At 45.0% G+C, this 15,641-nt stretch overlaps 1 protein-coding gene across 1 annotated transcript in view; it reads left to right on the plus strand.

Annotated features, from left to right (window-relative positions):
- LOC115326133 (sodium-coupled monocarboxylate transporter 2) overlaps positions 1-15,641 on the plus strand; it is a 152,904-nt gene that overhangs the window by 68,059 nt on the left and 69,204 nt on the right. Inside the window, exon 6 of the mRNA XM_040215995.1 lies at positions 5,860-6,000. Within this exon, the coding sequence (XP_040071929.1) occupies positions 5,860-6,000 (141 nt within the window). The remainder of the gene's footprint in view (positions 1-5,859; positions 6,001-15,641) is intronic.

Consider the following 15,641-nt stretch of genomic DNA (forward strand, 5'->3'; position numbering starts at 1 on the left):
TAGTCCGTAATATGATACCTCTTTGTACACAGTAGTTTCTCCTTAATTTAAGTGTGTGAACGATTTCTTTAGTTATCATTGGCCTCATCTGAATAAAAATATATAAAAGATGTGTGTTGGTTTCATGAAACTGGAACTCAGAGTCAGTTCTTGTATAAAACACTGCTAAGTGTAGGCTTTGAAAAAGGACCCTACTTTGGGGAGTTGTATTTTCTTTCTCAATAAAATGATGCAACATGTTTTTAATGGAAATGAATGCCGAAATAGAGTATAACAGGTTACCTAGATTTAAAAAAAATCAAGGGTGGTGTTTTTTTTTATTCGCATCGGAATTTTTCTTTGTTTGATTTTTTTTCCATGTTTGACTAAATATATCCTAACTATTGTATCACACAGATACATTAGTTATTTTTGAAATATTAGCTATATATTAGTAGAATAATATCTGCAAATTATATCATAATGATTAAATTATTTCATGAGATACAGACCTCCAAATTTTGCCATTTGTCGTTCGAGCAGGCATGTTTGTCAATTTTTAGAAAACTAAATAAATTTTAAATAAATATGATTACTTTATATTACAAGCAAGCTATACCCATAGTTTGCGTCTAAAACGTATTAGAGTTCTCCTAATGTTATCGCTTTAGTTATTCACTCTCAAACGGGCCCCCTCCATCAGTGCGCGTTAATGCAACTGTCCACCACTTCATGCCTTACGATTTTTCCTGTCCCCAAGTATTTTTTCTAGTCAAAACTAAGTTTGGATTCGTTCATACCAGACACTAGACAATAACATATAAAAACATCAGTTGATTTGAAAATGTCGACTAGCCATCCTTTGGTCGATCTTATCTGAAATCACCCTATTGCATTTTACACGGTGTCTAAGCCAGACAAATTTTTATTGTTTGTTTTGTAGTTTCGCTCAGTCTGTGTAGTGGATTTAGTTTTAATGAGCCAGGTCTCAGACTGTACTTTCGCGTAACGGACCTTACTCCCACGAAAAAACAAAACAAGAAAAGAACGCACTTATTTTATCAGGGTTATTTTAAAGTCTAAAAGTTAATGGAAGTGGAGACTTTGATTGAAAAGAGCAGACATAACTTAAGCCCCGACCAGGGCGCGTCTAGCGGGAAACATATAATTTTTTATCGGTAGGTCCTTTTTAGGCCACTGCACTCATATTGCGTTCGCTGAAGCTTCGCGCCAATGAAAAAGCTTGCGGAATTCGTGAGAACCTTAAATCGCGTCATTATAATGGCAGACACACTAGGCCTGCGCAATTCGTCACAATTACTTCCCGGTAAGTTGGCGGCGACAACCGCTAGGTGGCAGCGAACAATTAGAAAGCCTGTACTACAGAGAAGTTCCATTGCTTGATTGGTGTCACGGGATTTATTGACCGCGTTTGCAATACGAGCTACAGGTGACGAACGCGTTGGTCGTGCGTTAGCGTCTCCGCCCTTCCGCCTGCTTTCCTCCGGTAGATACGCGATAACGCAGCGCGTGCGCACTGGCGACTAATCTCTAATGGAGGCGTCCGCCATTAAAACTAAACACTTCCATGGTTTGCATTGGACCCTCTCTACAATACAGGCTATTTACAAACAATAGGCGACGGAGGCGACGCCGCCGGGGTGCTCCTTCAGTGTGTCGAACCGAAATTTTTATCGGTTCGATTCCTGTTCGGATTCACGGCTTTTGCTTCAGTTCCGGTTCAGTTCCGGGGAGCAAAAATAACCGGCTCGTACCGGTTCGAACCGGTTTGAACTGCTAATTTTAGAATATATTTTCCACGTTGTTTTGGCATTAGGCACTATTTCAAGCGTGAGACGAATAACCCTATAGCCTTTTCTAACTCGTATGATCCATTTTTATTTTCAAGTACTGAAAAAAAGATATTGCGTTATTTAATTTCAACGAAACAGTCAAAAAGCTAGATCAACATAAAAAAAAAACATCGTGTTTATACGAATCAATATCTATTTGTATACCTCAGTGGCATAAATTTTACCCGAATCGAAATGTTATCCATTTTGTAGGTTGCCTAAAAGAGCCGTGATTGGTACAACTTTGCGTTACAGTATTAGAAGTTGAATATTAGTTGCGCTCTTGACCTTAGGAAATAATTACAGTTCACTAGATCAATGAAGGGCATCTCCTCGCCATTTATATTGTGAAATCTTTTTTATAAAATACATTTCACAGTGTATATGATGAGTACGCAACTCATCCAAAAGCGGTATTTGCAAAAAAAATGTCCCAAATGTTTAAGGACGGGCCCCTTCGCCCTTTTTCGCTTGGCAACAAACTCAGTGGCGCCATCTACAGGGCAGCCCCGGCACACTCCCGATTCACGTATTTTTCCAAATATTCGACTCAGAATTCTTTCATCGTAAAGGTGAATTAAGTCTGACAGTGGTGTAACTGGTTATTTCCAGAAGATAACGTGTATACTTGATTTCGAACATGCTTTGAAACCCGCCGTCTAGTTCAAAACCGGAAGTGGTTGGGGGCTATTTGCACACTGACGCCAACGCGTTTCAATTCATGCGAGAATGAACTAATCGAAACTCTGTTCGGCAATCACAAGGCTCGCTTTCCTGACTAGCATTGTTTACACTCGGCACCGTGATGCAGGCGAATAATCATGCAGAAACGAGTGATGAAAATTACACACTCAAATCTATACGCACCTTCGTACTCTGACAAAATCTGGCCTAAAACAGCGCGTACGCAAGTGAACGTTTTCGAAATAGCTTGGCGTTTGGGTTTTGCTCTTGACAAGATGCCGGTCAATTCAATTTGCAACTACGCATCACCTTTTCGATATCGGGATTTCTTGATAAATAAAACAAAGCGGTATTTTATACTCCACCCGACATTGCCAATACTTGTCTGGTCACTTTCTCACGGTGTGCGTGCGTAATCTTCATAGTTCGCCACGCGCCCCTGTGTACTTTATTTTTGTCCAGGCCACAAACACATAAAATTATAGTTAATCACATAAAACAGGCAACATACCTCTAACATTTTTATACGTTAAATATCTGTAAGAAATCCATAGTTATTTAGATCGACTTCAATTGAAAAAAAAATGTTTATGGATCTCCCAAATCACTTATAAAAACGCCGGTCACTTTCCGGCGTTTTTATCGAGGATAAAAACGTAAGAAATGATTCGCAGAGCATATTTCAGATGATATGGGGGAGCATTTACTTATAGTGTAAATCTTTAAGATGATGTACCTTTATTTATGTTGTCAAATCTTCAGGCAGTAATTTAATTTATTTTCATTATCCTCAATAAATTTGACTGTGTGAAGTTTACGTAACCACTTGAGACTGACACGGAAGGACGATACTCCGAAATAATCCAGCTGCTGAGTCTCCGGAAATGTACTTTTTCTTCGCTGTTTGGCAGTGTGAAACACCGGGTCGGAGGGTATGCCAAAAAAAAAAAAAAGTGTGTCCTGACATAACAAATCTGAAGGCAAATACACGAAATGTGCAGAGAGATAATCAGTGGTATACTTCTAAATAATCTCATAAACAACGCCTTACTGCAAAAACAAATAGATGGAGATGCATATAGTGATATTCCTAATTACGTATAAATAGAGCGAAGGACAGACAATATATTTCTAATCGAAATCACGTTTGGACATCTGCTAGCACGGTTTCGAAACTGCGCAAAATACCGTCTTGGGAGGCTAATGTTTTGTTCGGTTATACGTGCACTTGTTTTGGGCTCTCAATTTAGTACTCCGTGCTTTATCAGTCATGCGCGTTCTAACATTGTATTAAGCTGCCGCGTATTATCGGGAGACTGCTTTATATGCTGCACACCTTTACAATTTGAACATCCCTTCTGGCTAGTGTTGAGAACATCGCATTTCCTATCTGTTCAACGTGATTCACACGTGGCATCTTCGCACTGTATGCTGGTAGTCATTGCAATTTGTTCTTGCTGAGAAAATCAAATCCGGTGGTGCGAAATCCACGCTGCAAGAGGTTCGCGCTCAGTGCAAGTCATATATTCGAGAGACAAAGATTTTTCTTGCTTGGTGCAGCGTTGTGAGGAAAGCACAACAAAAACCCGTCTTGCACAACAAAAACGCGTTTTCTGACAGAAGTGTTTTTGCAAACAAAGCAGTTTCATGGACCACGCTTTCTGGGCTGTGCCGAAGATGCGGAGCAGAGGAACCTTTACAACACAGTATGATTTACCCCCCCCCCCCCCCCCCCACCAACCCCCCCCTTTTCCCGTTTTCTTTTTTTGATGCTCCTCCAGAGAACAGTTTTTATTCCTGAGAAACTCCCACCTACATTTGGGGGTATTACTTTGAAAATTATATTTGTGACTTTTGTTGACACTAATCCTCAATTTCTTTCATTTTACACCCCGAAACTGTGAAGTTTGAACAAAAACGGAGGTGGTCAAAACTTGGGGGGAAATTGAGAACGACACTCCTGTGAGACTACAAGCGGCTGTCAACGTTCGGCTGTCCGTCTGAGACCACTAGGAGTTTTCTTTCTCGTATTCCTCTCGTACACACTTGTACATCGATTTATCGTGGGATGAACATGTCACATTTAGTCCTTTCAATGATTTTATTCTCGGGGACAACTTTCTGGGACAGTTCAGCAAGAACGAAAACATGTTTGAATGCCTCAATAATGTGTATATCTAAAATAGGTAGTGAAAAAAGTTTTGTATTTCCAGTAAATACCGTTGAGAGCTAATCCCCGACTTTGATAACTTCTATATACGCCCAATAGTTTTTCTCTCCGCTCAATGGAGGACGCCGGAAAGATAAAAGAAAGGTTTTCCCCTCCTCAACTCGGTATTAGAACGAGCGACCACGTGATCTGACACTAGTTAGTGTATACCGTCAGTGTTCATCACAGTCAGCGCTGGGGTAGGAAAAAAAGTAAGGATGGGTTAAGCTTTAGGCATGGATAGAGTTCAGCTATTCTCATATTTGATTGAGCACGAGCCATTACCCGAATGTTCGAAGATGTTGATTTTCATGAACCCGAGTACTGGACTCGCGCTAATGACAATTGAGTATGTCACGTTGTCATGTGACTCGCGGTGAGAATTCGTGATGCTTTGTGACGTCACGGTGTCAACATCTCAAATAAATCTAGTGATGTTCTCAATTTAAGTAGACCTGAAGCAGTGAGTCACGCAACTACGTCACAGGGCCACGTGGCGTGAGATTACTTGACAACATGCCTTGACACAATGACGTCAAGTGAGCACGTGACAGATGATTGATAATGGTGTAAATACAAAAGCGCCACGAAAACCTACAATTTCTCGCACATTACAATTTGATATGTGAAAATTTGATCCCTACGCAGGAATACTGCTGTCAATTTTTTTCTCAAAAATTTATTTTGTATTTATTTTGTAATACAAAAGAAAATGCAATGAACAGTTGTGAACCGGTTACCGTTAAATATTTTCCCGTTCAATTCCGGTTCAGTTTCAAGATGGTGGTGACAATTTCGGTTCGGTTCAGTTCCGATTCGACACTCTGTGCTCCTTTCCCATAGTCGCTGCCAGGATGAGAAAGACAGGGCGCATGTTTCAAATGCCCGGACCCAAGCACGCGCTCGTTGTCTTTCAAAATACCTTGCCTGCTGCTATCATCCCCTGAGCGACTGTATAGTCACTTAATATTATGACGAAAAAAGAAATTATCATAAACCTGATGATCCCTCCAAATTGGTGGAATACTTTGTACATGTTTGCAGAGATCAGCAGTTTGAAGGGTATTTGAAATGCTGCTCATCCCTGTATTTTAGTATTTGCGAGAACAGAGCAGTAAAGGATTTGTTTTGCAGGGCTAGCTTCGACCTGACCAATGACGAGAACGTCTGGGCCAACATGATTGGCCTGATCGCTACCCACATCTATCGCGTGGGCATGGATCAGATGGTCATTCAGCGCTACGCGGCAGCTAGGTCCCTCGCTGACGCCCAGAGGTAAGCCACGTGACTCTGCTGTGCTTTCTCTTATCCTCTGTTCATAGGAAAAAGGTGAATCGCTCCCCAAGTGTGTTAACGAACGTCAGCTTGGAGTACGTGGAGCGAAAGCTCGCGCTGCAAGATCCAGGGATCTGGAACTCGATTCCCAGCCCCACCCGTTTTAGTCTGGTTAGGCATCGTACCGATGCATGTTCGTGTGACCACTATTACGTTATGTACGTGCACGGCTACTCCTACTGCGTTACGCACCACTACTGTGTTATGCACGTGCACGGCGCTGTTATCCACGGCTAGCACTGGCGCTGCACTGGCAAAATTTCTCGCCGACAGCGTAGACACCTGCCCACGGTGGAACAACAAAGAACAAAGGGGCATCCAAACGAGGCCAGCCAACGAGGTAAAGGTTTAACTTCACGCATCTCCCGGCACCGGCACTATCAGTTTAGGACACCTCACGCAGGTGCAGTCGTGCACCTTGAGACACTGAAAACGTGTGCCAGAATAAAGAATGCCCCTCGATTGGCGCTCGTATAGGTCTCCTACTACGCTATACGTGCAGCGCCGTCTCACGGCGTTGGTCAGATATTTAAACGAAACTTCAACTCCAGTGTTCGATGGCGGGAAGCGCCGTTCAGGCACATCTTTATTCTTTTACCCTGCAAGCGACTCACATTGGGGCTGACCAAGCTACCGTTGTCTAAACGCACACATAACATAAATACACTTTCTGCTGTGAAGACCATTCAGTATTTCGTAAACCGAGTATTTGTCCAAACACAAGCAAACAAAGAATGGTTAGTTAGTAAGTATGCGTTTCACTATAACAGGTTAAATCAAATAAATATGTGAAACACCAAATAATAAAATATTTCGCCGAAATGAACAATCATAATATTGGCCGCAACTTAAAGAAAAAAAGTGACAACACAGCGTGCTCTAAAGAATCACGTTTATTTATTATATCAGCTGAGACGCGGACGACAACGAAAGTGAAGGCGGCCTGAATAGGTGTAAACTTAGGAACGATTCTTTCTTGACAACGTTTTCAAGTGCTTCATCTAGTGACTAAAAATACTACATAAAAAAAAAAAAAATACGTACAAAGTTGGCGTAGCTTAGAGTCAATGTGGCTTGATTATTTTTCCCAACACGGAGTTCGCCATAACTCACTGGTTTTGTTTCGCTTTAACAGAAATTGATCCAGTTTAACCAAGTTGGTTTTTGATAAAACAAGATACGTATGCGAAGACGTCTCTTAAAGGGGCATTGCAACGATTTTCAGACTTTGGCCAATTAACTGCGGAAATTGGTCTGCGTCACCTATGAAACGAAAAACCGAAAGCCGCATTTTTTTGCGAGCGCTAGTTCTTATTTAAAAAAAAAAAAAATGAAACAAATCGAAGGTCGAAGTGCCTCTCAACTCTCCACGCCGACTTTCGAGTGGTGTCTCTGGGGGTACACGTGGTTTCCCATTGGGCCCTCTCTTTAGAGACCCCAGCCGCTTCCTCCGCGATTGTCGACTTTCAAAGGATTAGCCTCGTCGAAGGTCGCGGCGAGCAATGGACACAAAGGACGGTTCGCCAAGGGGCTGACGGCGAGTGTAGCAGCGGAGGGGGACAGGGTTTGTTGTCTTCCGCGTATCCCCCAGAGACGCCGTCATTTTAGTTCCCGTAGCCGCCACCGGCGGCTGCAGATCGGCAAATAATTCGTTTTTTGCCCTGCGATTACGCAGCAGAAGAGTCGATGTTCGGGGAAAGGTGACGCGTGTTTGGTCGCTTGGGCTTGTATAAACAATACAAAAAATGCAAACTGGCGAATCTTTCAACATTAAAACCGTTGCACTGCCCCTTTAAAGGGGTACTCCGCCGATTTCTTCATGGTCCCCGATTTGCTTGAAATTTTGCTAAACTCGCCAGACAACATCGCCAAAATAGTATCCCAAATATTAGGTCAAAATAATTTTTTTTCACGAAGTTATTGAATTTACAATTTTAGTCTTCACCGTGTTTTTCAAACTGAAAGTCTCTACTGGCAACAATGAAAAAGTGACGTCATTGGAAGTGCAGCGGTTCACTCTTTGGACTGTAGAATTTGTTCCCAACTGATTCGAAGCAGTTTCATGGTGTCAAATGAATGCTTTGGAAGCTCGTTCCAGTCCCCGCGCTCCAGCATGGAACAAACGAGTGGCATATTCTATTTTTTAGACTGCTCGCCCGACTGGCAAGCTAAACTTCCAGTGACGTCACGGCCCTGAAAAGGGCGGGTATATTTGAATGTTTGTTTTTGCATCATTTTCATTTGCCGATTTCGCAATAACTATTATGAATTTCACGATACCAAATAGCATACCAGAAAGGGCAAAGGCCGGGGAGTCAGAAAATATAGTTAGTTGAGGTAGCTCAAAAATCGGCGGAGTACCCCTTTAACAAACCGGGATTCGTTGGAGCCTAGAAATTGTTAACGTCCTTCAACCGTACAAGTGCAAGTCGAGGAACATTACCAACAACCACAAGCATCAAGAAGAAACCTTGAAATTTCACGGTGTTAAATATATGAGACTTTTACGAATTTCCGTATTGCAAATTAGAGCGCGGCTCTTGAGGAGGAGGATGGGAGGGTACGAAGGGCGTGTATGCCCCTCCGTACCCTCACCTCTTCCTCCTTAACCCGCTAAACTTAGCGGGGAAATTTCCTGGCTAATTTTAGCCGGTTAGGTTTCCCCGCTAAATTCACCGGGGAAATTTACGGCACGTGACTTTGTCTCACGTCTCCCCTGAACAAATTCAGTTTCTCCTGTAGATTTAGCGGGAAAATTGATGTCACGTGACCTCTGTACCAATTCAATCTCCCGCTCGGGGCGGTTACGCCGACGGCAACGTCGACACGGACGGCGACGCCGCGAAACGCGGAAATGTGCGCGTAAGAGCAGTGCTCTAAAAATAAACAGCCGTGCCTACTCTTTCAGTGACGTGCCAGTTCCACCAACGTTCCCACGTTCTAAACTTGTAACGTCATATTATCATTCTTCCTAATCCAACAAGTCCCTTTTCTTTTAAATTGTGAAATGTTTTTTGGCTAGTTGCTCCGAATTTCGTAAAGCTGCGTTTTGTGAAGCCGTCGCCTGTCATTTCAGGATTGAAAGCGATAAAAAACGAGGACCACTAAAAGAAGACACACACAGTAGAACGCACTTGCAACAGAGGTTTAACCCCCACCCCCCATGTCATTCACAACGCTTACACACACACTGAGGTTTAATCTGACTTGAACCAAAGAAGAAACATATATGCCTTGTCAACAACCATTCACGTCATGCAAACACATTGTTCAATAATCTACATATAATCTTTCTAGCTTGAGCTAACAAAGGACTGGAGATATGCCACCTCCGAATCGTACAATGCTATCGATGGGGCGCTGATGCACGTGTCGCCGTCGCACTTCCTTATAGGAAATGCCTCCGAAATTTCCCTAGTCATTTTGTTACGATTCCTGCTCAGGATAACAGTTTCCTGAAGCTTTGTGCCACAATCGCGTCGGTTTCAGTGTATCGCAAGATTAACCGAGGGCGAAGATCTTACTGCGAGTGCGTGTTCCTTTAGTCTGTCGTTGATGCACCTTCCGGTTTGTGCTATGTAAACCCTCCCACACGTTAAGGGTATTCTATACGCCACCCCTTCCTTGCACTTCACATATTTAGTTCCATGCTTCTTACATATACCTACCCTCAAATCTCGTTTCATTCTTGCACACTGTTTACCCGATTTCTGAGGCGCAGAGGATAGTACCGGTACTCCATGTTTTCCGCCTACTTTCTTCAGACTATGGCTAAATTTGTGCACATATGGTATCACGGTCGTTCTAACCTTCCGCCTGACATTTCCACTACCACTTTCCCCTCCCCGAAGTTTTGTAACAATCCTTTTGCCACATGTTTAATACGCGTAAGAGGGTACCCTCCGTCTTCTAGTTTCTTCACTTGTATACCAAAGCCGTCCACCATTTTGTGTGAGCAGGACTTGGTCAGCGAGGCTCCAAGCACGTAGTGGCAATACCTGTTTTAATAATTTTAGAGTGGTTTGAATCGTAGGGTAACACCGCTTTCCTTGCCCTGCCGGAGTATATCCGACATACACATGGGACGGCATAAATATCAGTTTCAGGTCCAAAAATTCTATAATGCGCTGTAGAGGATCTTCTGTAATGAAACTGAGACCGGCGGCGCAGTTCTTAACAACATCCAACGTTTTTTTTTTTTTTGTTTTTTTTTAATAAATTCGATCTGCTCTTGTACTTCCTTCCCCCGAGAGAAGTGAAAAAGAAAGTTTATTTTAAAAAACGCTGAAGGCTTTGAAGAACTGCGCCGCCGGTCTGAGTTTCACTGCAAAAGATCCTGTACAGCGCATTTTACCATTTTTGGACTTGAAACTGATATTTATGCCGTCCCATGTATGGTGGATGTACTCCGCCAGAGCAAGGAAAGCGGTGTTGCCCTACGACTCAAACCACTCTAAAATTATTAAGAGAGGTATTGCTACTACGTGCTTGGGAACCTCGCTGACTAAGTCATGCTCACACAAAATGGTGGACGGCTTTGGTATACGAGTGAAAAACTAGAAGATGGATGGTGCCCTCTTACGCTCCTTAAACATGTAGCAGAAGGATTGTTACAAAAGCTTCAGGGAGGGAGAATTGAAAAGGTCAGGCGGAATGTTAGAACGACCGTGATACCATATTATCACGAATGACAAGTGATGAGGCGACGAAAACTGAAGTAAACTAAACGTTTTATGGGGTGAACTTGTGCCCGAAACGAAAAGGGAACAGAAGATAACAGCAGAGCGTCGTGGACGTCGTGTCGGCGAAACCGCAGGATCGAGCGCTTGGGCGAGACTGAGTGCGGCTCGCTACGCGGAGTTTCTTATGTACACGCGTGGGGTTCTGGAAGAATCGGCGTAGAGGGTTCTGCGTGTAGAACATTCTGACCTTGAACAAGCAACACGGTTCTCGAATTTACCAGAACATTAAGTCAGAGTACACAAACATGCGTCCCCGCGGCCAGGACTCGAACCCTGGCTTTCTGCGTCGAAGGCACGCAAGATAACCGTTAGGCCGCCACGAGCGCGCTGCCTTCTTGGTCAGCTACGCTCGCGGAATTACTCCCCCCCTTTAAAGAGTGCATCACCCCGATGCAAAACAAAACAAAACAAATAAAATGGACGGTAAACTAAAGAGTCATTTGGAACACATAAGGTCCACAGTCCTATCGAGCGTTGTACGGCTTCAGGCGCACGACGTGGACGACTTCAGGCCGTGGTGGGCGGCGTGATGACTTTCTTGTTCCGTCAGGCATCACCTCTTAGTTCAGATCTCCAAGTCGACGAAGTACCTTGTAGGGTCCAAAGTAGCGTTTTAGGAGTTTCTCGCTGAGACCACGGCGGCAAATCGGTGTCCAGACCCACACCCTGTCTCCGGGCTGGAAGTGGGCGTCCCAACGACGAAAGTTGTACCGGGTAGCGTCGAAACGCTGTTGATCTTGAATTCCGAGTCGGGCGACCTGGCGAACTTCTTCGGCTGGTTGAACAACCACCTGGGCGTCGGGGCTGCAATCGCCGGCTGGTTCATGGGGTAGCATCGCGTCGAGCAGGGTCGTTATTTTCCTGCCATGCACCAGCTGGAACGGGGTTACTCCTGTGACCTCTTGCACCGCTGTGTTGTCGACAAATGTAACGTAAGGCAACACCTCGTCCCACGTCTTGTGCTCCACGTCGACGTACGTGGAGGTGATGTCGGCGATGGCTATTGTTGAGTCTTTCTGTTAGTAGAGTCAGTAGAGTCTTTCTACCGTGGTGCGCCGATGACTGGTGTGGCTGAGACGAAGGATTTCTTGCGTCATCTGGGCTGTGAACGATGATCCACGGTCTGAGATCAGAACTTCGGGAGCCCCGTGCCGGAGGACGATGGACTCAATTAAAAACTTGGCGACTTTCACAGCAGTCCCTGATGGAAGGGCTTTTGATTCGGCGTACCGCGTGAGATAATTTGTGCCGGCGATTATGCACCTCTTTCCTTTTGTTGATGGTGGGAAAGGACCGAGTAGATCCATTCCGATTTGCTGGAACGCCGCGGTCGGGGGAAAAATCGGCTGCAAGAGACCTGCCGGGTTCGTCAACGGTTTCTTGCGTCGATAGCACTCGTGGCACAATCGTGTCTAGAGGTGAACGGTCTTTGGCAGCTTGGGCCAGTAATACCTTTCACGAATTCGGGCCAGAGTACGGCTGTAACCAAGGTGTCCGGACGTCGGGTCGTCGTGGCAGGCTTGAAAGATCTCCGCTCTAAGTACGGTAGGGATTACCAGCAGCAATGGCGAGCTGCTGTCTCCGAAGTTCTCCTTGTAAAGTACACCTTGTCAGAGGACGAAGGTCGGCAGGGCTCTTGAGAAGACACGGGGGATAGTAGCTCCGCGTCCTTCGAAGTGCTCAATCAGCACGCGCAACTCAGGATCGTCTCTTTGACGTCGTGCCATGACGTCGGTGCTTACTGCGCCAATCAAGTACTCGTCGTCATGGTCGTCGTTGCTAAAGGGAGATATCTCGAGAGGGGCTCTGAACAGGCAGTCGGCGTCGCTTTGCTTGCGGCCTGACTTGTAGACCAAAGTCATGTCGAACTCCTGTAGTTGGAGGCTCCATCAAGCGAGGCGCTCTGAAGGGTCCTTTAGGTTCGCAAGCCAGCAGAGTCAGTGGTGGTTCGTGACAACACGGAACGGGCTCCCGTACAGGTACGGGCGAAACTTAGTGATGGCCCAGACGACCGCAAGACATTTCTTTTCAGTCGTGGAATAATTTATCTCCGCTTTGGACAGTGTGCGACTTGCGTAGGCGATGACTCGCTCGGTGCCTTCTTGCACTGGAGCCACACTCTAAGAAAAATATGAGGAGAAAGGTAGCAACAGCGACTGTTGCTCCTTGTTGCGGGCAAGTTGCCCAGAGAAGGAAGGAACGGCAGTTCAGATCAATAGAGGAAGACAAGTTCTTTCTTGTTGAGTTGGCGCAGGGGTAAAACATCGCGCTATTGACCAAGTGGTCAAAGGTTCGATCCCCCGAGAAGTGGGTTTTTTTTTTTTTTTTTCGTCATGTTTTTTTTTTTAATTTTTATTTACCAAAACACACATAAACAAACCCAGACCGATAAGAGGAAAACTAAAGTCCTTATTATTCACCGAGACGTTTTCCTTCTTCTCCAAGCAGACCGGAGAAAGCTTTCGCCCTCCCGACTCATCTTCTTTCGGTTTCGTTTTTCGAGCACATCGCGCACGTTGTTTAATAAATTAATGTTGAGTTGATTGAGTTTCAGCGGCAGCGAAGGCCGCCTGTAATTCCGTCTTCTAGTCCAAACGTGCAGAACATTTTGGTTGCATTGACGTTTTTACCACTAATTTTATCAAACCAGCTAACGAAGCCGCTAGAAACAGCGAAGTTCCGGAGCAGTGCCAGCAGCGCTACATACACTGGGTAAGACGGCCGTCTCCGATTTGCGGGACACACGGAACTACAGCAGTGAAACCACGAGGAACTGTGTCGACGTTTTCGACGTTATGGAAATCGAGGGAACTGCGTCCAAGCCTCAGGCAGGTTTTCCTGCCGGCTGCCTGGGCGCCTTCCGTGCTGAGTTCGGTTCTGTTGTCCCGTGCCGAGTGTCAACTGGCGTTCAACGTGATTCTGTATTTCTGCGTGTCAGCAACATCGTCAACGTGGTTCTGTATTTCTGCGTGTCAGCGACATTGTGATGGCAGTGTTGTGAACAGAAGACTGGAATTATCGCCGATGTGACCATGTGTTCGCGTATCAGTGGTGTAACAACAAGATGAGATGACGTAAACTGTCGGGCATTGATGTCATGCCGCTGGTCGGGCCGTGATCGGAGGGGGCGGGGGGTCGCAGGATGACATTCCGCTTTACATTAAAGAGTTTAAAACCAATTGAGGGATTAGGTGCAGTCGATCGACGTGTGGATATTCATGTTGGAACGCTGGTCTGAACGGTAAGCTCCTATCGTACAGTGGCCAATGTGACTGTCGGTCTCCGAGAGCTATTGCGCTCTGGGGAAAAGACTGAACAGTACGAAAGTATGACGGAAAGTACGTATACTCCACAAGAATAAAGCTATACGCACTCCGGAGTGCATTTCCGACGGAAATGGCTATACGCACTCCGCTTTTCTCGTATAAAAAGAGTGGACACAACGAGTTCTCTAAGCGGTGGCATGGCATAGGGAAATAAAGAAAAACAAAAAAGGCATGGCAGAGGGGTCAACGTGTCCGTTTCATACGCCAGTGGACGCGGGTTCGATCCGCGCTGGGCCTATTTTTTCTTTTTTTTTTTTCTCGAACATTTTGTTTTGTCGAGGCATTTAGCGATATTTGCGACATTTCTTTTTTTTTCCAATGCACAGTAAAAAAAAAATCGAATGTTGTCGAGAAACTTTGCAGAACTAAACGGTATGGGACTCCCTTTCCGGAGGTGCGATCGGGGACAGCGGGGCTTGGATTGCCGGCTGGACGCCACGAAGCGGCGTGTACTGGTTACGTTTTGTAATTAGCAGCCGATACTGTCGCCGCGAAGTAGCGTGAACGCAGGCGGGGGGCTGTGTTAACGAGCTCCCCAGTGATACACGCGCCGTTCGAAAAGCGTGGCCCGAGCGGCATGATCTCTCGGAGTAGTGCGTATAGCCATTTCCGCCCGAAGTGCACTCCGGAGTGCGTATAGCTTTACTCTATTTACAATGGAAGTTTAGCATTAAAAAAAACAAGAAAAAAAACAGGTGAAATCGAAAAAAAAAAACCCGCTGTCCTTTATTTTACTGTTTAAATATATTACGGTTCCTGTAGAAACTGCCCTCCAAGTGGCGCGCTGGGATGAGCGCTAGAAGTTTTTGAGCTCGCAACGGCGTAGCTCCGTACACTTAACAGTTGCCGCAAGTCGCGGCTTTGACTGCATTCAAGTTGATCGGAAAGCGATTTCTCTGCCCGTGAAGCATCACTTCCAGCTGAGTGAATATCCGCTCTACAAAGATTAATTCAAGACGGCAATTGCAGCCGTGCGCGAACAGCACAAATAGAAAAACAAACACTACAATATAAATACTGGCTACGAAGGGCCGTGCGGGAAAACAAACTCATGGCTTGGAACCACGTTGGAGCGGCTCGATTTATTGGCTTTCAAATAATTACGGCATGATCGAGCGTTTTCTTTTTAATAAGAGATTCATCCCCTGAGCCATTAAAAATAGTCTCAGATGTATGACATTGCTGGAAAAAAATGAACATGTTCGGAATATTTTTTATTGCTTAGGAAGTCACCGAAAAGTTCCGTACGTTCAAAACGACCAGTATAAAAGACGGAAACGCAGAGCACGGGAGTACTGATCGGGGTAGTGTGCTGTTGTATTGATGTTTGTATGTGCGATGCCTGTATATGCGCTCAATATGTGTTCACCTGATACTTGTAGTGTGCGTAACGTGTCTACGTGTGTTAGAGATTCCCGAACAAAAGGAAATGCAATTGTGGCGTAAGAAAATTAAAATATTTTTTTGGAAAACATGAATTGGGCGGTACCTAGCGCCGCCACCTAGCCTAGCT

Source organism: Ixodes scapularis, unplaced genomic scaffold, assembly GCF_016920785.2.
Source record: "Ixodes scapularis isolate PalLabHiFi unplaced genomic scaffold, ASM1692078v2 ptg002869l_1__unscaffolded, whole genome shotgun sequence".
Classification (NCBI taxonomy): domain Eukaryota; kingdom Metazoa; phylum Arthropoda; class Arachnida; order Ixodida; family Ixodidae; genus Ixodes; species Ixodes scapularis.